Source organism: Chenopodium quinoa, unplaced genomic scaffold (genome assembly GCF_001683475.1).
Source record: "Chenopodium quinoa cultivar QQ74 unplaced genomic scaffold, ASM168347v1, whole genome shotgun sequence".
NCBI lineage: Eukaryota > Viridiplantae > Streptophyta > Magnoliopsida > Caryophyllales > Amaranthaceae > Chenopodium > Chenopodium quinoa.
This window is the reverse complement of record NW_018742345.1, coordinates 3,478,990-3,504,275: the sequence shown is the minus strand read 5'-3', so window position 1 is coordinate 3,504,275 and position 25,286 is coordinate 3,478,990. Positions and strand designations below refer to the sequence as shown.

Below are 25,286 nucleotides of genomic sequence, written 5' to 3'. Positions count from 1 at the left end.
GGTGATTCTGGCGGCGGTTGGGAGGTGGGTCTGGCCGATGTTTTTGGTGGCTGGTCGGTGGTCCCTTGGTGTTTTCAAGGGTGGTCAAGGTAGTTAGAAAGTTAGTCAAGGTAGTTGGCTGAAGAAGAATTTGGGGGTTTGGGTGATTCCCTTGGGGGGGGGGGGGGTTGGGGAATGAAGATGGAGGAAAATGGGGGAATGGGAGGGGGTAAAGGGAATAGTTGAATTTATCTATCAAACATAAACAAAGGGATTCATGGTAGTTGATTCTCATTTCCTTTGTTGAATACCCCCCTACCAAACAGCCCCTAAGTATTTTTTAAGATCATTCAGTGTGCTACATAAGCAATTTAAATATTTTAATTAATTAAAAATTAGACTTATATTTTATTTTAGAATTAAAAAATTTACTTGCCACCTAAGCAAAAGTGATAATTGACATTTAAGAATTTTACCTTGTAGATAGAAACAATGAAAAGTGAGATTTAAATTATTTTAAAAATTAAAATTTAAAGAATTTTGCCTTCTAGGTAGAAACAAGGAATAGTGAGATTTAAATTATTTTACAAATTAAAATTTATTATTTTCTATACCTTATGAAAAGTATAAGGACACTCTTATGAATAATGTGTTGTCAATTATACCCTTCAAAATGTGTATATAGATACATATTCTTTTTTTTAAGGCTATACATACATATCCTCATTAATATGTACTCGTACAAAGTTTATTTATTTTTTATTTTTTTATTTAAAAAAAAAAAATAAATAGTGGTTAGACAATTATACCCATTTAAATATTAAAACTTATTTACTCGAATGAATGATAATTTAACTCTTAAGAATGGTGCGCATACATTTTTACCCCTAAATATATTTTCTCTCATTAATGGTGCCACAACTAAATTTGTTATGTAAGGTCAAACTAAAAGAGTTTAAGATATAGCATGGGCATTGCGAGCATTTTCTGTCCTATTTTTTTTTATTTTTTTTTTCAAATAAAGTTATCTTCAGATATTAAAATTTAAATTATTTAAAAATAATAATATGTTACTCCAAGTGGCCTGCTCACCAACTCTCTCCCACCAACTAATACTATGCAACTCCAAGCCGCCTTCTCACCATTGCACGGGCTTAAATTAGAGGGTTTTTGGTTCATTAGACTAGAATGGATTAGTATGAAACCTGAGAGGTATAGATTTTAAAACTCATACTAGTGTAAAATTGTTTGGATTTATTTGGATAGTGAATCTCAGTGAGAGGTGTGTATGAGATTATAGAGGTATGATGTAGAGTTAGAATCCTTTAGATAGATCTATTTTGAATTGTTTATAAATAGCCGTATTTTATTTATTCCATCAAAGTGACCGTGATAAATTCCAATCCCCACCCAACCTCATTTTTAACATCCCCACTCCACTTTGATTAGTCTTTTTCCCACCTACCCACCAGCTCGTGGACTCAGACACCAAATAATACTATGCAACTCCAAGCCGCCTGTTCACCAACTCTTTCCCACCAACCTCACCGTCGCCAACTCGTCGGAGATCCTTCCGGTCGACCTCTCTCGCTTTCTTCTCATCCCGTCGGCATTTCTTTCAAGTATCATTCTCCTCATTTCTCAATTATCCAATTCGAATTTAAAATGTAGTTTCAATTATGTATCTAATTCTTTATTTTGTATTGGTATCATCAATTTTTAGTTGCTTTGTGAATTTTTTCACATTCATTGCTTTTGATTTGTTTTTTTTTTTTTGTTTTTTTATTAATTCATTTATTGGCCGGTGGAAATTTTAGTGTGCACTTTGATGATTAAAAATTGTTTGAAGAATTGGGATTGCAATGATTTATACTATTTCTTATTTGGAGTTCACTGATCAAAAACCTATTTCATAATGATTAACTTAAAATGTTGAAACCGGGAAAAATTCATTGTAATCTCTGCAAAGGTAAACTGAATTTGTTTGATCGTAATATTAGGAGTTAACCACTACAATTGCTCTATCTGTGGGCTTGTTGGACTAACATCTATCGTTAAGAAAATGAACCTCTTCCCTGTGTATTTTGGTGAGCAATGTCATCTATTATAACTTTTGTTCACGCTCTCACTTTAGTTTATTGAAGACTCCGTTTGGTTTGATGGAAAACATGTTTGGGAAAATGATTTTCCATAGCAAACCCTTTTCAAGGGAAAATACAGTTGTAAAAATAAGTTATTTTGTTTGTTTTGTTAAAAGAAAAATTATACCGGAAGAAGAAAATGGGAGTGGAAGGAAAAAGATAAAGATGTTAAGAGTAGACAAGAAAATATGGCATTTCTTCTTTTAAATTGAATCCCATCATTTTTACAAACCTAACAAAACATTATCTTGGAACATGTATATTGTCAAAGAAACATAGGCTAAGTGATTACTTAAGTAGTTAAGTTACTATTTCCTACTATATCTATTATTTTTAACCGCCTCAATTTAACCGAGTTTGATAGAACTTTGACAAATATATCTCTAATTATCATTTTGTATAAATTATGAAAATTTAATATTCGAAAACTATACACATTGAGACAATTTCAACAAGTACCCATATGACTATGATCGTATGTATGAAATGAAGCCAAACATTGGTTAAAAATCTTAAAATGGTATATGTTAATAGTGCAAAAGTCATACCAAGGCACAAAAAAAAAAAAAAAAAAAAAAAAGAAATAAAAAAGGGAGCACAGGCAGTGCCTTTTTGCCTTGTGCATAACTGGAAACATGTGCTAATATAAGCTAATATTTCCATTAATTGGTAAATATTTGACAATTATTGTGGATTAATTTGGTTTCTATTAATGTTGTACGGTTACAGTCCATAGGTTTTGACCAGATGTTGATTTCAATCTGAATATTTCCTTATGTAATATGAATTGGTGATGTTCAATCTTATTTAGTATCATTGGTATATTGCCTTTTATGTTTGTAGTTGTTAACAATTGTATATTTATAGTTTTTGTTCATTGTACTTTTAGAAAATATCTGTATATTTCAACCACTATTTGTTTTTGTGTCATTTTCCATCTAAATGTAAACTGAAATTGAACATTTAAATCATATTGGTGGTACAAATCCATGCTTTACTATTGCTTATATTGTTTTTAATACTGTGGTGCTAACACATATCTTGTTTATCCTAGTTAATACTAACACTTAGGATTTTAGCCTATATCTTGTGTATTTTGTTCAAAGTTGTAGCTGATAAACTTGCTTCTGGGTAAATGCTTGTTTTTCTTTTTTTTTTTCCTGATGAATTTTATAATTAATCCACTTGCTGTGTATTACCAGAACATCAAATATCAGGGAAGAGTTTTTTCCTAGACTAAGAGTGGTGATGAGATCTCAAAGTACTTCTGATCCTATTGAACTAGATGTCTCATTGAGTCCAAGGGTTAACTCTGTTAAGCCCTCTAAAACTGTTGCGATAACAGATCAAGCAACTGCTCTTGTACAAGCTGGTGTTCCAGTTATTAGGTTGGCGGCTGGTGAGCCCGACTTTGATACCCCACTGGTGATAGCTGAGGTCTTATATCACCCCTATTGCTAATTGCACATCATGTTCAGTTGATTTCTTTTTGATATTGAACTTGTTTCATATTACTATGTTATATGCTCTCTTTTTCCAGGAACTATTAAAAAATCTCCTAAATTTGTACTTTTCTCTCTATAGGCTGGCATTAATGCAATTCGTGAAGGTCATACTAGGTATACTCCAAATGCTGGTACTATGGAACTTCGGACTGCTATTTGCCACAAATTAAAAGGTTAGTGTCTTTTTGCTTTTATTTGTGTGATTGTTGTGGATCCTGATTGATTAAAAGAAAGAAAAAGAAGCTAAAGTTTAGCATTCTTGTACAGAGGAAAATGGACTTGCTTACTCTCCGGACCAAATTTTAGTGAGTAATGGAGCCAAACAATCTATTCTACAAGTAGTGCTTGGTGTTTGTTCACCCGGAGATGAGGTGAGTTGGTTGATCTTTCAAACTAACTTTTTTTTTTTTTTGAGAGAGAGAAGGTAAATTTTTTTATTAACCACAAAAAACCAATTACCCAGAGGCATCTAAGCCCCTAACCAATCTACACTTCATCCAAGCTATATCACTAGCTCTCATTTTACAGGAAACTATATTACTAATACTATAGTAAACATCTTTACAAATTCTATTCACAATGCATTCAGACCTCTGCAACTTGGCATTCCAGATAACATCATTTCTATGCTGCCAAACACTATAAACCAGGGCTGCAAAGAGACTTTGCATCACACATTTCTGAAATCTATTCTTCGCACTCCAACACCAATTATTACAGTCTTCAAGGCTCCTTACCTGCATAACATTCTGCAACCCGCCTTGCAGAATATTCAACAATTTCAGGCTATAATCACATTCAAAATTAAATGCTCCATAGTTTCAGAAGCTCTTTCACACAAAGGACACAAATCAACATCAATACAACCAAACTGCATCAGCTTCTTGCAACGAACAGCGTGACTCAGACAACAAATTAGGTCGAAAGGTTGAAGTTTTGATTGAATAAAGCTTGAAGCTTGCGAAAATGCGTTTTAATGGCTTGAGGCCATCACTCTCCACATTCTATTACAAATTTCTGGATACCCTACTTCTCTTAGGATTGTTCTATTTATACTACTCTACTACTAGTGCTTACGTGGCTAAATGCCTTCAAGGCTACAAATACTACTGCTTGTCCTCTAGTGAAATTAAAAGGTAACAGCTAATATTCCAGGGCTCTGTCCTTTTTCCTTGTGTTAGCCGTTGTTGCTTGGGCCTGTGCTTGTGTTGGGGCAGGGCTGCTCTGCTGATTCTGTCCTCTCTAACGTCTGCCATACACCAATGTAACAGGGGGAGGTTGCGGGCTCATTGCAATACCCGCCCCCAAAAGTGCCACCTTGTCCTCAAGGTGGAAAAGAGGGAAACGAGCTGAGATGGCTGCTGCATCCTCCCAGGTAGACTCGAACTCTGGCAGCCCCCAAAAGTGCCACTTGATGAGCACGTCCAATCCTTCCCTCTAACCAAGCTTTGGTCTGCTGTCAAGCACATCTTCCGGTTCCACCACTAATTCCAACTCCGGGGTCAGTTGTGGTGGTATATTTGGTGAGCTAGGAACACCTTCCCGTGCCTGCTTCAACTGGGATATGTGGAAAACAGGGTGGAGCTTGCATTCATCCGGAAGAAGCAACTTGTAGGCCACTTTTCCCACGCGTTCTATGATCTCAAATGGTCCATAGAAGCGGGCAGCGAGCTTTTCAAATGGTCTCCTTGCTAAGGAGCGCTGCCGGTACGGTTGGAGTTTGAGGAGCACCCGGTCTCCCACCTTAAATTCTAGCTCCCTTCTCCTCTTGTCTGCATTGTTCTTCATCACCTGCTGGGCGCGAATTAAGTTGAACTTAAGCTCATCTAGCATGATGTCCCTGGTTTGCAGTGTTTCTTCAACCGAATCCACTGTGGTCTGTCCCAATCCAATCCGCAGCAACTTAGGGGGATCCCTTCCATACATAATCTTGAAGGGGGTTGCTTGAGTTGAAGAGTGAGAGGATGTATTATAAGAATATTCTGCCCATGGTAACCATGCTGCCCACGACCTTGGCTGCTCTCCCGCAAAACATCTCAAATATGTCTCAAGCCGTTTGTTCACCACTTCCGACTGCCCGTCTGTAAACGGATACGGGGACGGGATAAGGAAAAATGAAATTTTCTAAAAACGGGTACGGCAGGGATATGGCAAAAATAATTTAGCAAAACAGAAATACATGAAAAGTTACAAAAAAAAAAATTTAGAAAAAAATTTCATACAAAACAAATTAAAACAAAAACCACTTTAATGTAATGTTTTAATCACATGATACTTAGATAATTTTAACCTTTTTTTTTTACACATAATTATTACCATTTAAAAAAAAAAAAAAAAAAAGAAAAAAAAAAAAAAACAAAGCACAAATTAAATGACAAACCTACTGACTTATTGGGGGCCCTAAATGAGGAAAGTAAAAAATAATATTCAAATAATAAGATAACCATTAAAACGAAAAACATAACATTAAAAAAATGAGAAGTATAATTGTAGTCAGTAGAAATAGAAGTAGAAGTGTTTCAAAAAAATAAAAAAAAGTAGAAGGAATCGCAAGTGTCGAAGTGGATCGCAGGTGGTCGCCGGTGAGGAATCGTGGCTTTGTGGGTCACAGCAGGGTGGTCGTCGGCAAGTAATCTAAGGAATTTTGGCTTATCAATTTCTAGGGTTTTTGAAAAATCAATTGAGAAAAATTTGGGTTTTTTTTTTAAAAAAAAAATGGGTCGGGCTTGTATTGGGGACGTCAAATTGGAAGAGGATCCGACCCCGAAATGTTTCCGGAGCTCCTCCCAGCCGTCCCCAAAATAGCTTCCCATACCACCTTTCGAGGGTACGCCATGGGGACGTATCCGGGCCGTACCTGTGCCGTACCCGTCCCCGGTACGGGAAACGGCTACCCTACGACGTACCCGTGCATCCTTGGTAAGAAGTGCTCCAGTGAAGTTGGGTTCCTTGTAGTCTAAATAGTTCACGCCAAAAAATACTCACAAAAATCCGGTCCCTGTGAGTAACTATACTATTTGGCACCCCATGTAGCCCGACTATCTTTCGTACAAAAATTTCAGCCACCCCTTGAGCCGTGAAAGGATGTCGGAGCCCGATAAAATGGGCATATTTCAACAATTTGTCCACCACAACCAGGATTGTGTCAATCCCCTTCGACTTCGGTAGTCCTACAAAGTCCATCGTGATGTCATCCCAAACCTTCAACGGTATAGGCAAGGGTTGTAGCAGCCCGGCCGGGGACTGTTGCGAGTGCTTGTTGCGTTGACAATCGACACAATTCCGGACATACTCTGCCACGTCTCGACGCATGCCCACCCAAAACCATTCTCCAGCCATGCGGAGGTAAGTCTTGGTGTCTCCGGTGTGGTCACCTTCCGGGGATTCGTGGTATGCTTTGAGTAATTCCCCTTTCATGCCAGAGTTGCGGGGTATAATCAGCCTCCCTTTATAAAGGACAACCCCTGTTCTACAGTGTACCCCTGCCCCCCTTCTCCATTCTCAACAGCCCTCTGTTCTGAATCTCAGCATCCCTCTTGATCTCTTCTTTTAAAGCTTCCTAGTCCACTCCTTGGAGCGTGACCGGAGCCCCTAATTCAGTCCCATCTTCACTCTCTCCCCTTCTTGACTATGCGTCGGCCACTCGGTTTGCCACTCCCTGTTTGTATTGCAATTCGAAGTCGAACCCAATAAGCTTCCGCACCCACCTTTGATACTCCATACCTACCTCCCTTTGTTGAGTGATGAACTTCAAACTTTGTTGGTCACTCCGTACAATGAACCTCCTGCCCAAAAGATAGTGTTTCCACTTTTGCATCGCTAAGCACACGGCCATGAGTTCCTTCTCGTATATTGACTTGCTTCGTCCGTTGGGGCCCAACACCTTACTAAAGAAGGCCACCGCTCTGCCATCTTGCATTAGTACCGCTCCGAGTCCAAACCCGGAAGCATCGGACTCCACCACAAAAGGTTTCTTGAAATTCGGCATGACCAATATAGGAGTCGTTGTCATGGCTTCCTTCAACCTCTAGAACGCTTCCTCCGCGGTCGTTGTCCACCCATAATTGTCCTTCTTCAACTGCTTTGTTAAAGGTTGAGCAATCTGTGCATAATGTTGAATGAACTTACGGTAATAGCCCGCAAGTCCTAAAAAACCCTTGAGAGATTTCGGGGTGGGCCAACTAACCATGGCCCGTATCTTCTCTTGATCCACGGCCACGCCCTCCTTTGAAATGATATGGCCCAAGTAGGCCACTACCTCTTTGCCGAATTCACATTTCTTCATATTTGCAAACAGAGCTTGTTCCTTGAGAGTGGCCAGCACCACCTTCAAATGCTCCACGTGCTCTTCCCTGCTAGAACTGTACACAAGAATATCATCAAAGAAAACAAGCACAAACTTGCGTAAGTAAGGGCGAAATACATCGTTCATAAGAGATTGGAAAGTGGTAGAGGCTTTCGTTAACCCGAAAGGCATCACTAAAAACTCGTAGTGGCCCTCGTGGGTGCGAAACGCAGTTTTATGTGTGTCCTCCGGTTTAACAAGGATTTGGTGGTAACTGGCTTTAAGGTCGAGTTTGGAAAAAATTCGAGCCCCATGTAACTCATCTAAAAGCTCATCGATTACAGGAATCGGGTATTTATCGGGCACTGTCTCCTTGTTCAAAGCCCGATAATCAACACAGAACCGTCACGAGCCGTCCTTTTTAACTAAAAGAACCGGACTTGAAAACGGGCTCGTGGAGGGCTTTATAATTCTTGCCTCAAGCATTTCCCCTATTAACTTCTCAATGAAATTGGGGGTACCTATACGGGCGTACACTCACTGGATTGCTGCCTTCTTTGAGGACAATGGTGTGCTCATGCCCCCTTTATGGTGGTGACCCGTTGGGGCTGTTGAACACCTTCCTGTAATCAGTCAGCACCTCCTTCAGAAACTCAGGCACCTCACCTTCATTTTGAGACTTTCCCTCCTCCAGCCGACTACACTCGATCAACAATCCCTCTTTCTGCTTTTGGAGAGTTTTAATCATAGCCTTTAAGGTGATTCCATTTCGGGCAAGGCTCGGGTCCCCTCGAATTCTCACCTTTTCTCCCCCGGCTTCAAAGCTCATTTCCTGCAACTTCCAATTGGTCATCACCTCCCCGAGTTTCTCCAACCACTGCACACCCAATATCACATCAGAGTTCCCTTATTGAAGGGGAAAAAATTCTTCTTCTATCTCCAAGTCGCCACTGAGCCTTAGCCATACCCCGAAACACTGTCCTTGACCCTTAATCGCCTCCCCGTTACCTAAGGAGACCCCAAACGTGCCGCTTCCCGTCACCGGAATTCCCGACCTCTCCACAGCCTTGAGTGATATAAAGTTATGAGTCGCCCCGGGGTCAATCATCACCACCACGGGGGTCCCCTTAATTTCTCCAGTGAGTTTTAAAGTTTTTGGGTTAGATATCCCTACCAGAGAATTCATCGAAATTGCGGCCGGATTGATCTCCTATCCGATCTCGTCCTCCTCTTCTTCAACCAGCAACACGCTTAGCCCCTTCGCGGAGCACACATGGGTGGGTCCTCTCCAGCGACCGTCACACTTGAAACACAAGACTTTAGCCCTTTTTTCTTGAATTTCCTTTTCCATTAGCCGCCTAACCTCGTCGCTGAACCTGGGTGGTATGTTGGTTAACCGAGGAAGTCGAACTTTGTGGTGACTGGCATGTTTGTGGGTAGGCTTTAGGTAGGTTGTTTGCTGCGTTGTTTAGGTGTGTTGTTTGGGCCGGCCCAGTACCAAACAAAGTAGTAGTTGGGCTCTTGTTAAAATATGAGTAAGGACTCGGCTTTGCAAATGCCCCACCCGGTTTCTTGGCTGCTGACCTGATTCCTTTCCTCGACCCGTAAGGCCAGATCCATAGCATCTTCTAGGGTTAACGGGTTAAACATCCGGATCTCCGCCTTAACTTCTTCCTTGAGTCCATTTATAAACTTTCAGGAATGTTTGAGGTCTTCCCACCCAATCAGAGGGCGGCGTCAGCTCTCCCACTGGTACCACCGGAGGACGTCCCCATCCATGGATATTATCGCCGCTTGCAACCTCTCCATCTCCGATAAGCAATAAAACTGAAAATATTGCTCACTCCGTAATATCCACCCATCGAGGTCGGAGCCGTCGAACACCGGCATATCCAACTTCCGGTACTTCCAGTTTCCTCTCCCTTCATTGCCGTCGTTGTTGTTCAGAACGCCACCTCCTCCGAGGCTCCACGTTCCAATTCTCAGGCCACCGAGGCCGTTGAACCCCAGCGTTGAAGGGTGGCTCATTGAAGTTCCCTCCACCTTGTGCACGGTCCGTCTCGTCTTCCGCCGTCCTGGGTTGCTTCCCCAGATCCTTGATGAGCCCCTGAACTTCCTCAAAGAACTTCTTTTGGCTCGCCTTCATTAACGCGTTCTGCTGATTCAGGTCATTGCGAAACCGATCGACACGACCTTTGAGTAATTGTCGCACCTCGTCTATGGCTTCTCTGTTTCTTCACGCCTCTTCCTCCTGCTCTCAAGCAGGACCTGTTGAAGGGAGTTTTCTCCTTCTCCGATTTTTTCAAGAATCGATTCCACTCGTTCCTCCAAGGCAGCTACACGTTCTGTTGGCGCCGTCGGGGCCATTCTCGCTCTGATACCAACTGCAACGAACAGCGTGACTCGGACAACAATTTAGGTCGAAAGGTTGAAGTTTCGATTGAATAAAAGCTTGAAGCTTGCGAAAATGCGTTTTAATGGCTTGAGGGCATCACTCTCCACATTCTATTACAAATTTCTGGATACCCTACTTCTCTTAGGATTGTTCTATTTATACTACTCTACTACTAGTGCTTACGTGGCTAAATGCCTTCAAGGCTACAAATACTACTTCTTGTCCTCTAGTGAAATTAAAAGGTAACAGCTAATATTCCAGGGCTCTGTCCTTTTTCCTTGTGTTAGCCGTTGTTGCTTGGGCCTGTGCTTGTGTTGGGGCAGGGCTGCTCTGCTGATTCTGTCCTCTCTGACGTCTGCCATACACCAATGTAACAGGGGGAGGTTGCGGGCTCATTGCACTTCTTCCTTATTCTGAGTCTTCCCCACATGGCCATCCAAAGAATGAAACGATGTTTGGGAAGGTTAAACCTATTCCAAACCATATTACACCAGTTCACTTCAGGATAAGAGATCTGCAGCCATCTATAAGCATTGGAAATAGTATAACCTGCAGCATTATGTTTCCATATATTTCATGAAAAGCCATCCTTTATCTTTTCCTTGACTTTCAAAACTTGCTTCCATTGCCAACTAGCCTGAGTACGGCAGCTAAGCCTCTTCCAGTTCTTGTCTCCGACATAATGATGGTTCACCCATCTTAGCCATAAGTTGTCATTCTTATTTGCTATATCCCATATATATTTACCAATAGCAGCTATGTTCCAAATATCACAATCATGAACACCTAAGCCACCCTGATTCTTGGGCCTACACATAATATCCTAACCAATTGGGGGGGGGGGGGGGGGCTCTGCTATACACAACTTTCCCATCCCACAAGAAATTCCTGCAGAGCTATGACCCCATCAATAACTTTTTTGGGTAACAGAAAGATATTAGCCCAATAGGTATGCATAGACATCAAAACAGAGTTGACCAGCACTATTCTTGCAGCATAAGACAGAGTACTCCCTACCCAAATTCTTATATTTGCAACAATCTTACTAATAAGCACTTGACAGTCATCCTGAGAAAGCTTTTTAGCATTTATCTTAACCCCCTGAAAGGCAAGGAACCTTCCTGAAAACCTGAAGTATCAATGATTTCCTGCTTCACATCCAAACTTGCGGGTACTTCTAAAAAAAAAAGAAATGGATAGTTATTCACAAATGACCCTATCTTCAGGATAGTTCTACACAAAATTTCCAACTAACTATTACACTTGCTATATATTTCTATGTCATCATATCAAAGTTCAATTTAAAATAAAATGTTTCCTCAAACTATTGTAATTTTGTCCAATGAATGTGTGGACGTGAGTTAACTTTTCTTATGCTTATTAAAGGCTATGTATTGTCACGTGCTAAACAACTTTGACACCTTAGTTACCTATGAGCCACTTGTTTTAAGGTTGTGTCAAAATAAGTACTGATATGAAATTTCTAAGATCTTGTATAGTATGTTCGGTAATTCTAAATTATACCCACTTTTAAGTCCATTCTTTTATGTTACAATTTGCTTAATTCTATTTTTGGCTTACCCATTTTACCATATTCCCTCTTTAACCTCACAATAATTACACCTTTCCATATTCTTTCTCCTACTTTATTCACCTTTTTCTTATATAAACCCCACCCATTTACATTATCTCTTCTACTTTATCCTACTTTTTTTACACTCACTCACATTCTTCAACATTTTCTTAAAGACATAAAAGAACAGAGGGAGTATCTATTATATCTATCCTGATTTGACGTTTTGATTATGCTAATATATTCTCCCATAGTCTAAGAATTCAATTTTTTTTTTTTTTTTTTTTTTTTTTTTTTTTTTTTTTTTTTTTTTTTTTTGTAAAATCTTGCTTTGGTCATAGCAGTGCAATTAATCTGTAATGGAGGGAGTAACAAAAAACATCTTCTTGTAAATTCTTGTTGGACTATTCTTTTATTAGTAATTTACGTACTTCCTCAATTTATTTATAGTTGCAACACACTATAAAAGGAAGGGTTTTATGGTGAAAATTGTACTATTACCTTTTTGTAAAGCTCATGGCCCACTTGATTATACTCCTAACAACATCTTAACCCCATTTTAAGTGTATTATATCATGTGAGGTTCTTTTTTTTTTTTTTTTTTTTGGTAAATACCATGATAAAGTGTGTTGCAATTTTAAAGAAACGGATAAAGTATATCTTTATTTCATAATGTTTTATTAATACGCGATATAAGAATTTTAGTAATGAGCAATACATAAAAAAAAAATAAAAAATAAAAATAAAAAATCTAGACTGGTGTGGTACGATCTATTTTGAATTTCAGATGAGTAAGTTAATGTGTTATTTAGAAATAGGGTTAAGGAAACATAGCTGAAGCATTCCTACCATCCATAAAATTCTTGTATTCCTTTTTCTAATATCTACTAAATTCTATCCATTTCTTGAAATGGAATTTTATAGTCAATCCATGTGATGTAAGCCCCGTCTAACTCTCACTCCCCAAATTCAATGTTCTGTAACGGGATTATGACTAAACTAATTAAGGCAACTGCAAGGATTCTTTTCTTTCCTGTATTATTTGGCAGTTATTATTTTCCTACCTTGCCCATCAACCTGTTAACTATCTCTCTGACCTCTGAGCGACAAGGATCTGCATTCTGCAGTCCTGCACTTGGGAAGACTTTGTGTTTTAACATATACTTGGGAGATCTTGATTGGTTTGAAAATTTATTTACTAGTGATGTTTCTTGTTCTATATAGCTAACTTTATTGCACACTTGGTATCAATGGATTTGCCTATGAATCAAATTCAGGTCGTAATTCCTGCACCTTATTGGGTGAGTTACCCTGAAATGGCAAGGTTGGCTGATGCAACTCCTGTGATTGTTGACACTGGAATATCTCGTAATTTTTTGATGGACCCGAAGCATCTGGAGTCAAAACTTAATGAGAAGTCAAGGTTGTTGATTCTATGCTCACCATCCAACCCAACGGGTTCTGTTTATCCCAAGGAACTCCTTGAAGAGATTGCTGCAATTGTAGCACGACACCCACGACTTCTGGTAGTACCAGACTGTCTTCTTACATATATACACATATCATTGCGGTTCTAATTGTCAAAGTACGATTTTCTTTCTAGGTCTTGTCTGATGAGATTTATGAGCATATCATCTATTCACCGGCTAAGCATACTAGCTTTGCTTCACTACCTGGTATGTGGGAGAGGACTTTGACTGTCAATGGCTTTTCCAAGGTAATTTGCAGATAAGCTATTGAGTTTGCTGATGCAGATTACTCTCCTTTAGATCATTTTGCTTCTATAGTGTGGAATCTGTGGATGACAATCTATTAAATTAATTTGAATTAGTATGCTGTTTGACTTCTGCTCTATTCTCACTCTTCGACTTTATTTGACAATCTTAGGCCTTTGCTATGACTGGTTGGAGACTTGGATATCTTGCTGGTCCAAAACATTTTGTTGCTGCTTGTGGAAAGATTCAGAGCCAGGTATAACTACTGAACTTAAAGCTACCAATTTGAATGTTTTTAATTTCAAGTTTTTGATAAGCTTAAACAAGTGATGATCTTTAAACTTATCAAATTGTTTTGAATGTCAAATATTAAAACGTAATGGTAGCTCGAATTATCTGGCTGATGACATGTTATGATTATGACAATATCATGGTTTTTTTATTTATTACTTTTTTTATTTTTTTTAATTAACAAGTGTAGCATTCATGCGATAAAATATGGGGAATACATAGTGTAAAGAACTTGATGGAAGTTGAAGTGTACACTGATTCTCAAAGTGATTTAAAATTCAAAGCATAGATGTAAATTCAAACCCTGAAATGCAGTTGGTTTATTTGTTCTTCTGTTCTAGTCAACTTCAGGTGCCTGCAGTATATCCCAAAAAGCGGGGGTTGCTGCTCTTGGAATGGGTAAGGCTGGTGGGGAGACAGTGGCAACAATGGTAAAAGCATTTAGAGAGAGACGTGATTTTTTAATTAAAGGTTTCAGTGAGTTGGAAGGTGTAAAGATATCCGATCCTCAGGTACTTTCTGTTGACCCCCCCTCCTAAATCTCTTTCTGTATTGGGAGCTAATTATATTGACTGGACTTTTTGCAGGGAGCTTTCTATCTGTTTCTCGATTTCAGCTCTTATTATGGTTCAGAAGCTGAAGGGTTTGGTGCCATAAATGGATCAGAATCCCTCTGTCGCTTTTTACTTGACAAAGCTCAGGTATGCTTGTACTGATTTATTTGTTGTAGAGTGCAATTGATCAATGTCACTCTCTTTCCTTAGTGCTTGTAACAAATGATGTTCGATGACAATAAAATGGAAAGGGATATTTAAAATTAACGTTGGCATTCTCAGGTGGCACTTGTTCCAGGAGATGCTTTTGGGGACGACAACTGCATTCGCATTTCATATGCAGAATCACTTTCCACTCTCGAGAAGGCCCTGGACAACATAAAGAAAGCCATTCCCTTGCTCAAGTTGCCTGTGTCAATCAACTAACTTGTTCATTTTGGAAGAAGACTATTTAAACCTGTACCATTTACTTCATAGTTCATACAATACAACTCAATTGTCAATTATCTATTCATTACAATATAGAATCATGGTCTCTGATTCTTGTGACTGTCAGCATTGGTGTGAACACTTGAACAAAGAAAACATTAGAATTGTATCTTTGTATATATCTTTATTTTTCATATTTTTCAATGAAAAGTTATTATTACCATTATTATTTTGAAGTTACTACCAGTATACCAGCTTAAATATACAAAAAATTAAAAAAAAAAAAAAAAAAATTCTTAAATGAGTTCTAAAAGAATGAGGTTAGTTTCACGGAGGAAATATTCACCAGCTTGAAATGCATTAGCCCTGAACGTTGAAAGGATCCGGAATCTGGAAGATCCTTATAGCGACAAGAAAGGTTAAATTCATCTCATATGTTCATTTTGTACCAAGGAGTACAGAGTTTTGCTTCTGGTAAAAAGATCCAGGCATTATAGATTAGTTTGAAAAGCTGATTTCCTATCACAGATTGCTGTTTTCTGTCATTGCCAACATTGTAGCTTCAGAAAACCATCTCTTTGGGAACTTTGGATTCGAAGACTCTCTCTGTAGCTTTCTTGGCCTAAAGAAGAATCACAAGATCATGGTCAAATTGATATAAAAGGGAGATGGGAGATGAAGATAATTGCAAAGAATGTAAAAATTTGGTTAAGGTTTTACCTCTTCCTCCCAGTTTGTTTTCATAGTAATAGCAAGGAAGGAGATAGCTTGAAGGGTGATTGCGCATAAAATCCATAACCATAGACCCTTTAACAAGAGATTATTCAAGGCAGAAAGAATGGTTAAAAATTTTATAAACAATCGTTGAGGCATTTTAATACTGTGAAGGGGTGAATGATTACCTTTCCTCCAATGTGCATGAAAAATGCTAACAGGATAGCAACAGGAAGACCCACAAGATAAAATGACCCTAGATTAATATATGCCCCAATCTTTTGCCAACCACATCCTCTAGCAGTGCCTGAATGTTTACAGAAATTAGAAAATACCGTGCACTACATAAGACGCATGCCTCAGAAAATTAGAAAAGACTGTCATTGTTGATTTGCTACAACTATATATATACCATGCATGCCTCAGTTAAGCACACAGTTTTAGTAGAAACATATACTAGTAACCAAATTGGCAGGTTCCAAAACATAACTGTTTCAAGTTGATATTAACAATTATGTAAGGGTGTTACCAGATAAGACGCAAGTGAGTCCATCAACAAAATTTGTTATTGCTAACAGGGGCATCATGGAAGCAAGATATCTGACCACTTCCACCTCGCTACTGTAAGCATAACCCCACACATTTCGTATCAATAGAAGGATCAACCCCACAACAATGCTCTCGGAGACTGTCATACATAGAACAATATATACTGCTAATCTTGCTGCTTCTGGATTCCCAGCTCCCAATTCATTGGAGACCCTAGTACTGGGGACAGAAAACCCCAAAGAGAATTTAGAATCTACTACTATATTTATCGTATATGCCCTTCTCTAATCAGAACAATTCTCTAAGACAGTTCATAGGAGCTTTGGCAGTGTTTATGAAAGACAAACAAGTAAGCAACATGAAAGAAGATAAGTAATTACTATATTTCCGAAAGCAAGGGAAATAAACCAAAGCTTACCTTACAGCACCACTGAAACCTTCAGGAACAACCCAAACAAGTGAGGTAGTATTGAGGCTGCAAGAAGTTGAGTTTCAAGATAAATACAACTCCTTTCATAATCATATAAATCAAAAATTTCAAAAAATTCCCCTCCCACCTAAAGGAAAAAGATCGCAAAGTATTAACACGCCAACTGCCAAGTCTACTGCATGTATAGACAGTAATCTGGATTGCTCAGTACCAGAGCTCAGGTATAATTAAAAACAATCCTTTTTTGGTTTTTTCAGCACTGTATCAAACTGTGCCTTGAGGCCCTTAATATCGGCTTTATCATATTAACATGTTGTAAATAAAGAACAGTTCACTACATTTTCATCTTTATGACTAATAAATGTTTTTAGATAATAGTTTCATTGTTATGAAGTCATAATCTAAATAGAACAGAAGAGTTTATTTTTTCATAGAGATGATCCTTAAGTTGAACAACAAAATGCAATGTTCAAAGACCAACCTGATAGAAAGCACTGAAGTTTCTAATGCTGGATTCGGCAGAAGACCAGACAAGAGAACAATCATCTCAAAAGACCACATTTCCAAGCTGTTCCAATCACAGAAAAGGAAGTTCTATAAAATACCAAATCATAGCACATATCAAATGTTTTCTATAGCATCCAAAATCATTGCAAATGTAAGTCCTTCCCACAGGAATGTAATGGAACCTTACCAGACCATGACAGCTGATGGTATAGCGAGCCTCAGAAGAGCTGGGATACCTAGAAATGATGCTTTGGAGAAGCTGCTGGTCCAAGTTCTTGAACACGACGAAGAAAATTTTACATAAAGTGCTAACAGAAGACAATTAATCCAGTATGATATAGTATTTGCAAGGGCAGCTCCTTTGATTCCTAGGGCAAATTTGAACACCAATAACCAGCAGATTAATATACGACACAAAGTAGTGACTCCAGAGGTCAGCATCATGGGAATGACTATATTTTGTGTTTGAAAGAATCTGATAAGGCATTGAAGAAGACTATAGGAAAAAAGACTTGGAATCATAAATCGGGCGTACAGAGCAGCTCCAGCTGCAATGTCATGGTCCTGTCCCAAAGTCACCAGAATAGTTTCGGTATATGACCATATTACACTAATGGGGATGCTTATCAACATCAGCAAAACCATGGCTCTCTGTGTGTGTATGCCCACCATATTGTATTTCTCTGCACCATATGATTGGCCACATACAGTCTCTAGTGCACTCGCCATTCCAAGCTGCTCACACAGATGAAAAATACATTTTAAAACACAAGTATGTCTTGTATTGTTATATGAGATTGTCCAATTTATTCTCTCATTCCTAAAAGGTACTAATAGATTACTGCTACAAAATGGAATATATATATATTATAATGATCATGTCTTATGTGAGATTGTCAATAAATAATTTATTACTTCGTATATTTAGAGTACAAGAGATAAAATCTTGGTACATGAAGTCGAGCCCATATTTGGGATTAAGGCTTCGATTGTTATTGATTATGTTGATTATGTAGTAATCTTAATTTATAATATGTGCACAACATTCATATCACACAAACTAGGTAGAAAAGTCTATGTTTGATTTGCTTAGTTGATCATATTGATCAATAGTATATGACATACAAGTATATATTAAAAAAAAAAAAATACTAAATTTGGATAATGGAGAAAACCAACTAACCAGCACGCTGAAGCCAGTAACATAAGCAAAAGAGGTAGCCATAGAAGCTGCAGAAAGAGGTAACTCGCCGAGGTGGCCGAACATCATAAGAGAGATTATATATTTATATGCAATGAAAATGTCAAAAGACCAACTAATATCAATGGACCTGCCAACCATACTTGTCTCTTTGCTTCTTCTAAAAAGTCCAAATTATTAAAATCATTCTTTCCTAAATGATGATATTTCTCTTTGTTTAAACCATCATAGTTGATAAGTTGATCATATTCGATTCATATATGTTTCTCTCAATCTGAATATCTTCTTCTGTTTCTTCATTGAGTTTTGTTCTAAGAAGAGGGGAATTTGTAAAGGAGTTCTCTTGTTTTTCCATTATTTTTTTTTTATTAGTTTTTGGTAGAACACTTGTTAGTGTGAGAGCGCGACTCGTGATTTTGTAGGTAGAGACAGAGTCGGCCAGCTATTATTATATGCACTCGGGAACAAGGTGAACCCAGGATATTTTGGTAATTCCTCGCTATGTTATATCAATGAGGGTGACTACGTGTAGGCAAGGTATTTTTATCACGGTTCATTTAGTAGCCATTAATATATCTATGTATATGATGATGAATTAATGGTTTAAATTCTTTCAAAAAGAAATAATTAATGGTTTACATTATCATTGTTTATTTATTAGCCATCAATTATTGAAGGGAAATTCCTACTCCGTCCTTAATAATATTGACATTTTCTTAAGAAACATATCTCATGGCAAACTTGTAAATAAAGTTTTTTTTTTCTTTTCTCCTAAAGGTTATAGCAAAAAAAATGATTATTGCTATCAAATTGACACAATCCTTGATGTAAAATTATAAAATTATTATTCCCTCCTCATTCAATATTTCTTTTATTTTTTTCTTAAAAAAAATAATTCTATTATTTTATGCACATAACATAAAATATTAATTATATGCTGCAGTAGCATATTGACAAGTCTTTATGTTTGGATATCAAGTCTTTTACAAAAAAAAAATAAAATAAAATATTAATTATATGGTTTAAGTTCTAAACTATTAAACTGCTAGTCATTAATCTATTGCCATTTGCCATATTACATATTTTTGTAATTACCACTCTTCTGTATCCAAAGGAAGAGGATATTTTAGTAATTACAAGGGGTACCACACCCATTTGTCTTGACTTATATAATAAAGTTTTTTTTAAAAATTATTTATTTATTTATTTTCTCTCGATGTTTATAGTCTCACAAAGGTGTGATGAGAATCGAACCCAATATCTCCTGAAATCGGAAGGAGAGCTCTAACCACTTGAACTATACCTCACTCTCATATAATAAAAATATTACAAGTTTACGACTAAACTGAGCTTAATTTACTTGACCGAGACGGAGTATACACAATATGAAAGTATAAATGGACATAGGCATAGTGCTCTTAAGTTCAGCAAATATAAGTTCAGTTCAATAACTTTGAAAAGAAATATAATAAAAAATTAGTAAAAATAATTTCAGTTCAGTAAAATTAATTTTAGTATTATAAAATTAATTTAAATTCAACAAAATTAATTTCAATTCAGTAAAAATAATTTCAATTCATAAAAAATGAGGTGAAGTGAGCGAGGCCTATCAAGGTAAGCAAAGCAGCATATCATTTGGCACAAAGTAATTCGAAAGCTGATATATCTAGAGATTTTTTAAAAAAATTTTGAATATTATTTAGCATCCAATGGTAAAATTTAGTATTTTTAAAACCAGTTTTCCTTTTGTCCCAGTCTGGAACTAATATTCCAAAAAATAAAAAAATGTCTAATCAGAACCGACTCCCAAAAACAGACAAAAAGCTCGCTCATATAGACTAAGCGCACAAAATTGGTGGACAATACATTCATTGACCATAAATACGAAATCTTCATCAACAAAATGTCAAAATTTAAACTAAAGTAATGTACAACATACTCGCGTAATTCGTAATTTAACACAAAATGAAAACTGTTTAAGAAGTCCCTTTCATCATAAAGCATCACGAGCAGCAATTCGACACGTAATGGCATCCCCGAGAGAGCCTAATCCCAATTCCAAGCTGGAAATTTTGTAATGCTGGATATTAATCAAACGTGTTAACCAAGGGCATGCTTATAAAGTATAGTATCAAGTGATTAAATCAAGTGTCAAGTATGCTACCTTTAGAATCTGGCTTTGATTTGCTCTTCCTGCTAACTCCTCCAAATCGATCTCCTTTCCCTTGACAATGTCTTGAATGGCTTTTACCTAAATACATTCCAAAATCCATGGTTATATATGCCGGATGTTTCAGAGCCAGCAGCGAACAGGAAAATGATAGGTAATGGCTCACCTCATTTGCTGAAGCATCAAAACATGCAGCAAGGATATAGGTACAACTATCAGAAATGCCACACCTTTTTAAAGATTCCGTAATCTGTAAACATGAACATAATATAAACAAAAGCCAGCCAAAACATTGTATTGAAGGCAGCAAAGGGGAAAAGGGGGAAGGGAAGGGGGGCATAGGTGTTAATTAGCAACAAAAGATAATTACATGTTTAGATCCTGAATAATTGTAAACTAGCTCAGAATGAAGTGTTCTTGTCGTGAGAGTCTCCCGTCCTTTAGACAGTAGAGCCTTATAGGCAGCTGCTAGAACAGGGAAGGCATCAGGAATCTGTATCAAAAAAAAAAAAAAAAAAAAAAAAAAAAAAAAAAAAAAACAGTAGAATAAAAGATAAGGCTAACCTTGCTCAAAACAGAAAATAGAAGCAAAGTTTTAGAGAACTCACAAGAGATGCATTAAGAAAAGCAACTTCTGGCACCAAGTTTCCCGCTTGCATTAAGTCCAAAAGTTCTCTACAAAATTTTATTGAATGTAAAGACTATTTATAAAGGAAAAATTGACATTTACTACCGGCGAAAGTACCTCATGTTACATTTGCTACCCGTTTAATTTTTTATTTTATTTTGCTACCACCTAAAATCAAATTATTAAAATTTCATTACCACTTAACGGAATCCGTTAAGTTTATTAAAAAATAAAATAAAATAAATTTTTTTTAAAAAAAGTAACCCAGTCACCCCTCCCCTCAACTGCCACCCCCTTCCCTCCCCCCTACCGGCGGCCAGCGCCCAGAGCTTCGGCCGGCGCGAACCCACCCCTCTTCACCGCTCTCGCTGCCCGACCCCCACCCCAAACCAAAACCACTCCTTTCCCCTTCCCCCCACCGGAATCCACCCCCAGCCCCATTCCCCCCACCGCAATCGACCCCCCTCCCCTTCCATTTTCGGCCTTCCCTAACCCTAAACCACCACCCCAAAACCACCATAAGCCAAACAACAAAACAGGGAACAACCAATTAAAGTTGGCCGTGAAAGGGGGATATTGATCCATTTGTTAGCTGATCAATTTAATAATCAAGAAGTGAGAACAAAAGGATTAAGTAATAGAAATCCCTTCACTATAGTGTAATCTAAGAACCTTATATTCACCTACTTAGGTTAGAAAATTGAAGTCAACCATTCAAGAGAATAATGAAACACAGCTAATCTTGTCCCACAGATAGGAGATTATACAATGCAGATTGAGGTTTTTTTTTTTTTAGCATTCTTTAGGATAATAAAAGCAAATTAAGAGGCAACAACAAAAGCAAAGAACATTGACAAAGTGGTGCACGTGCACAACAGACACTGATATTTATCTCATTCTTTCTCTAGCAATACTCTTGATCAACCTAAATAATAATGATCACTGCAAATCAATTCAAGACCTAGGGAAATATCTTGAAATGGTAGAGGATGTGGTCTCAACAGGAATTGATTCTAATACGTGCCTTGATAGGGCCTCAGGATATTATTGGTGGTATAACTGCAAAGGTGTAATCCACATATCAAGCATGAAATGTAGAGAATAAAACTGCTCACCATTTCAAAAGCACAATGCGTAGAGGACAACAAGAGAGTGAAACAGCCATCAAGCTAAAAAATTACCCATGATCACATTTCCAAATCAAGAAATAACAGGCAACAATCTAGTAGAGTGCTTGACTTTGGCAACATAAAATTATCAAATCACAACTAGAAATCTTCTTTTGAACAGGTACACCCTCAAATAATCTATAGGCTCACTCCATTTAATTGTAGCACCATATAGGCAAAGGAACTAAACTCCATTGTTTAGTAAACCATTTATATTTTAACCCCCCAAAACATCTATAGTTTTGCCCAATTGAAATCAAGACCCATAAAACAGAAAAGGCAAAGGTAGTAAAACATCTCATCTTGCAATCTTTACTCAATAAGCTAAAATTCTCCAAAGCAGTGAAGCACATAGTCCTAAGAGGATCAACCACCATAATGAAACCCATCCATTCAAGTAGAAAAATCAAATAAGATACAATTGGATGTACAAGATTTCAGATTGTCCACCTTATATTAGGATCATTGTCTTGTGGGCCTCTCAAAGAGTGTAAAACTGTAAAGTGTGAAATGCATGACCATACTCACATGGATTATGTTTGTCTCGGCAATACTCATGAGCACGAGAAATAATTTTAAGCTAGATAAGGCTGACGGATAATATTACCTTAGACAATAAGTGATAAAGGAAAGGATATGTACACTCGTCTAAAGGACAAGTGGGAAATTGTTTGAAGTACGTCCTTCAAACAATATGAATAACTTTTGAAAGTTATTGGATAGAATACGGAATTCTGTTAATTACTTTAATTGAGTAAAATGTATTTAGCTAGGAATCGCTATTGATTAGTAGTCTAATTTAAGTCAAAAGCTTACAAATTAATTTGTGTGTGACTCTACAGTTAGTTTAATTTAAGTCGTGAGCCTAATCACATTATACTAGCTAAATAATCTCGGGTTCTAGCTAAACACATTATCAACTATTATTTAGAGTTATGCTCATTATTTACATGACATACTTCCAACACAATCATATCCAACTCTCCCACACCATCAACCCCCTTTGTTTTTACCTTGATTATAATTTGTATACTTGAACTCTTCACTTCACCTCAGGGTCCTCGACACATTTTGACAAGGGTATTATCACTTTCACACAACCACATGACATTTTTGGGCAAATACCAAGTCTGAGTAACATACTATTATTTGGGCAAATACCATGTTACATACTAGTTGCAACTTTTGGGTAGGTTTTTTTTCTTTTTTTTTTGAGATTACTAATATGTCATAAATTACAAATAAATAAAATAATATGTAATAAATTAAACAAGAACTTCCTCTTTCATCGTTTTCATCACAGAAAGAAAAAAAAAAAAATCAAGCATCAACATCCGTAATTTAAATCATTACTACTCTAGTAAAATTTCAAGCTCTAATTTTAATTAAACAATCAATTCAAGTGATATTGTACAGTATTACATTTCGAATTAGTGGTTTAGGTTTTATTACACAAACAAATTAAGCAAATATAAATTGAGGGAGTAGAATTACTTTGAATTGGTGACGTCAGCGAAGAGGAAGAGCGAAAGTGTGTGAGCCTCAACATCGAACACCTTCATCTTCGACGCTGAACAGGGCAGGAAGGGCAAGCGGGCAGCCGATAGTGCGAAACTATACCCTAGATTGTGAAATTGATATTTTGTGATTAAAAGGAAAATTCTTACTTGAGAAGCTGCTTCAATGGAGTAGAGAAAGTTAGAAGGCGATTCAATGGAGAACTCAGGTAAGGATTCAATGGAAGGGAGAATGAAAAAGGGAAACGGGGTTCAAGCGTGGAGTGACTTCGTGGAGACTATCAGGGCTGAAACTATGAAAGTAATAGTGATAAAAAAAAAGGAAGATTTAACATGAGTGAACAAACCTTTGGCCGGTTCTCCAATATTGGACCAACCTTTAAATCTACCCAAATTAAACTGAAGATTGGGAACCGGTTAGCGAAGTCCACAGAGCTCGTGTTGACCTTTGGGGAGTTAGTTTCCCTCCCAAACGAATTGAAGCGCCATTACTCTCTTCAACCAACTGTGTCGAATCAGCCATTAATGCTGAAAAAAGCACCCCTCTCCTCTTCTTCTTTTACCCAAATTTCACTCTCTCTTTCGCTTTCAATCCGTACTCCCCTTTCTTTTTTCTGCGAACTGCTGGTCCCCAAATTTTTTTTTTCCTAAATTGGCTCTGCAATTGTACTGGGTTCGTGGAAGCATTGAATTGAAGTTAAAGCAGCTAGGGAAGGTCTTGGTGTCCTCACTTCATCGATTCATCAATGGTATGTATTCGACAAGACCCTAAATGTGTTTAATTTGTTGATTTGTGCATGATTGTGGGCTAAATTGTCAATTTTGATGAATTTTTTGGATGTAAATTGCACTCATTTGGTTGCGTTTTGTAGTGTTTAGCTGTGCATTGGATTGTTATTGCTATTGTTGTTATATTTGTGTTTGAAAGATGGTAATTTTATGCTTAATGCTAGATGGATGATCCTTTTGGTGTTGTAACTCTTAAGTACTGGTATGGGGGGCGTTTTAAAACTTCTCGTAATGGTACATTAGTGTATGAGGATGGAATTGGTAGGACTTTTAGTATTGATCCTGACCAGTTATGTTGGTGGTGGTTAGAGGATTTTTGCAAAACAGTGTGGGGTTGAAAATGTAGAGTCTTTGCTGTATTTGGAACCAGGGGAGCCATTAGAGAGTGGGTTGAGGAAGGTTTATTCTGACAATGAAGTGAATGGGATGAGGGAGATGTTGTTGAAGTTTAGGTGTGTGGAGATATATGTACATAAAGGGGTTGAATTACCTAAGTTAAATCCTATTCCAACACAAGTACAAAAAAAAAACAAGCAGAACCTTTGACCCATGACATTGCAAAGAATAAACTACCAATAAAGAGGGCCCCACAATTACCTTTAATGATAAAAGATGCTCCCTCACAGAAAGATGGTCTCACATCAATTGTTTTGTGTCCTTCCACAAATACAGATACAACCACCCAACCTATTTTTGCTTTCCCAAAAAACAAAGGCAAAGCAAAACAAAACACTCTTCCTTTAGC

General features: G+C 37.5%; 3 protein-coding genes across 3 annotated transcripts; 1 reads left to right on the top strand and 2 right to left on the bottom strand.

The window, feature by feature from the left end:
* The first annotated feature begins 1,355 nt into the window (after positions 1-1,355).
* Positions 1,356-15,061, top strand: LOC110694240 (bifunctional aspartate aminotransferase and glutamate/aspartate-prephenate aminotransferase-like). The gene is made up of 10 exons (XM_021871418.1): positions 1,356-1,601; positions 3,323-3,557; positions 3,705-3,798; positions 3,893-3,996; positions 13,156-13,404; positions 13,482-13,595; positions 13,766-13,849; positions 14,226-14,396; positions 14,472-14,585; positions 14,721-15,061. Exons 1-10 carry the CDS (start codon positions 1,480-1,482, stop codon positions 14,862-14,864), a joined length of 1,431 nt encoding a protein of 476 aa, XP_021727110.1. The 5' UTR covers positions 1,356-1,479; the 3' UTR covers positions 14,865-15,061.
* LOC110694248 (protein DETOXIFICATION 16-like) lies at positions 15,022-18,888 on the bottom strand. The gene is made up of 8 exons (XM_021871428.1): positions 18,251-18,888; positions 17,255-17,802; positions 17,042-17,128; positions 16,549-16,605; positions 16,111-16,349; positions 15,770-15,888; positions 15,588-15,674; positions 15,022-15,489 (listed from the first exon to the last, which is right to left on the bottom strand). The coding sequence occupies exons 1-8, from the start codon at positions 18,407-18,409 to the stop codon at positions 15,430-15,432; spliced, it is 1,356 nt and encodes a 451-aa protein (XP_021727120.1). The 5' UTR covers positions 18,410-18,888; the 3' UTR covers positions 15,022-15,429.
* A 1,195-nt stretch (positions 18,889-20,083) lies between these two features.
* LOC110694229 (EKC/KEOPS complex subunit Tprkb-like) lies at positions 20,084-24,175 on the bottom strand. The gene is made up of 6 exons (XM_021871410.1): positions 23,730-24,175; positions 21,047-21,113; positions 20,809-20,931; positions 20,605-20,688; positions 20,433-20,519; positions 20,084-20,348 (listed from the first exon to the last, which is right to left on the bottom strand). Exons 1-6 carry the CDS (start codon positions 23,795-23,797, stop codon positions 20,262-20,264), a joined length of 516 nt encoding a protein of 171 aa, XP_021727102.1. The 5' UTR covers positions 23,798-24,175; the 3' UTR covers positions 20,084-20,261.
* Between the last annotated feature and the right edge of the window lie 1,111 nt (positions 24,176-25,286).

Bases quoted from the DNA above. Each gene is read 5' to 3' on its own strand.
- LOC110694240 (XM_021871418.1), top strand. From the start codon at position 1,480: ATGCAACTCCAAGCCGCCTGTTCACCAACTCTTTCCCACCAACCTCAC. The intron at 13,596-13,765 runs GTAATTTGCAGA...TGACAATCTTAG, and splicing joins CTGTCAATGGCTTTTCCAAG to GCCTTTGCTATGACTGGTTG. The intron at 13,850-14,225 runs GTATAACTACTG...CTTCTGTTCTAG, and splicing joins GTGGAAAGATTCAGAGCCAG to TCAACTTCAGGTGCCTGCAG.
- LOC110694248 (XM_021871428.1), bottom strand. From the start codon at position 18,409: ATGGTTGGCAGGTCCATTGATATTAGTTGGTCTTTTGACATTTTCATT. The intron at 17,803-18,250 runs GTTAGTTGGTTT...CTGTGTGAGCAG, and splicing joins TTACTGGCTTCAGCGTGCTG to CTTGGAATGGCGAGTGCACT. The intron at 15,675-15,769 runs GTAATCATTCAC...CTCTTGTTAAAG, and splicing joins TCATGCACATTGGAGGAAAG to GGTCTATGGTTATGGATTTT.
- LOC110694229 (XM_021871410.1), bottom strand. From the start codon at position 23,797: ATGAAGGTGTTCGATGTTGAGGCTCACACACTTTCGCTCTTCCTCTTC. The intron at 20,932-21,046 runs GTGAGTTCTCTA...TTTTTGATACAG, and splicing joins CTTTTCTTAATGCATCTCTT to ATTCCTGATGCCTTCCCTGT. The intron at 20,349-20,432 runs GTAGCATACTTG...ATTAATATCCAG, and splicing joins ATCAAAGCCAGATTCTAAAG to CATTACAAAATTTCCAGCTT.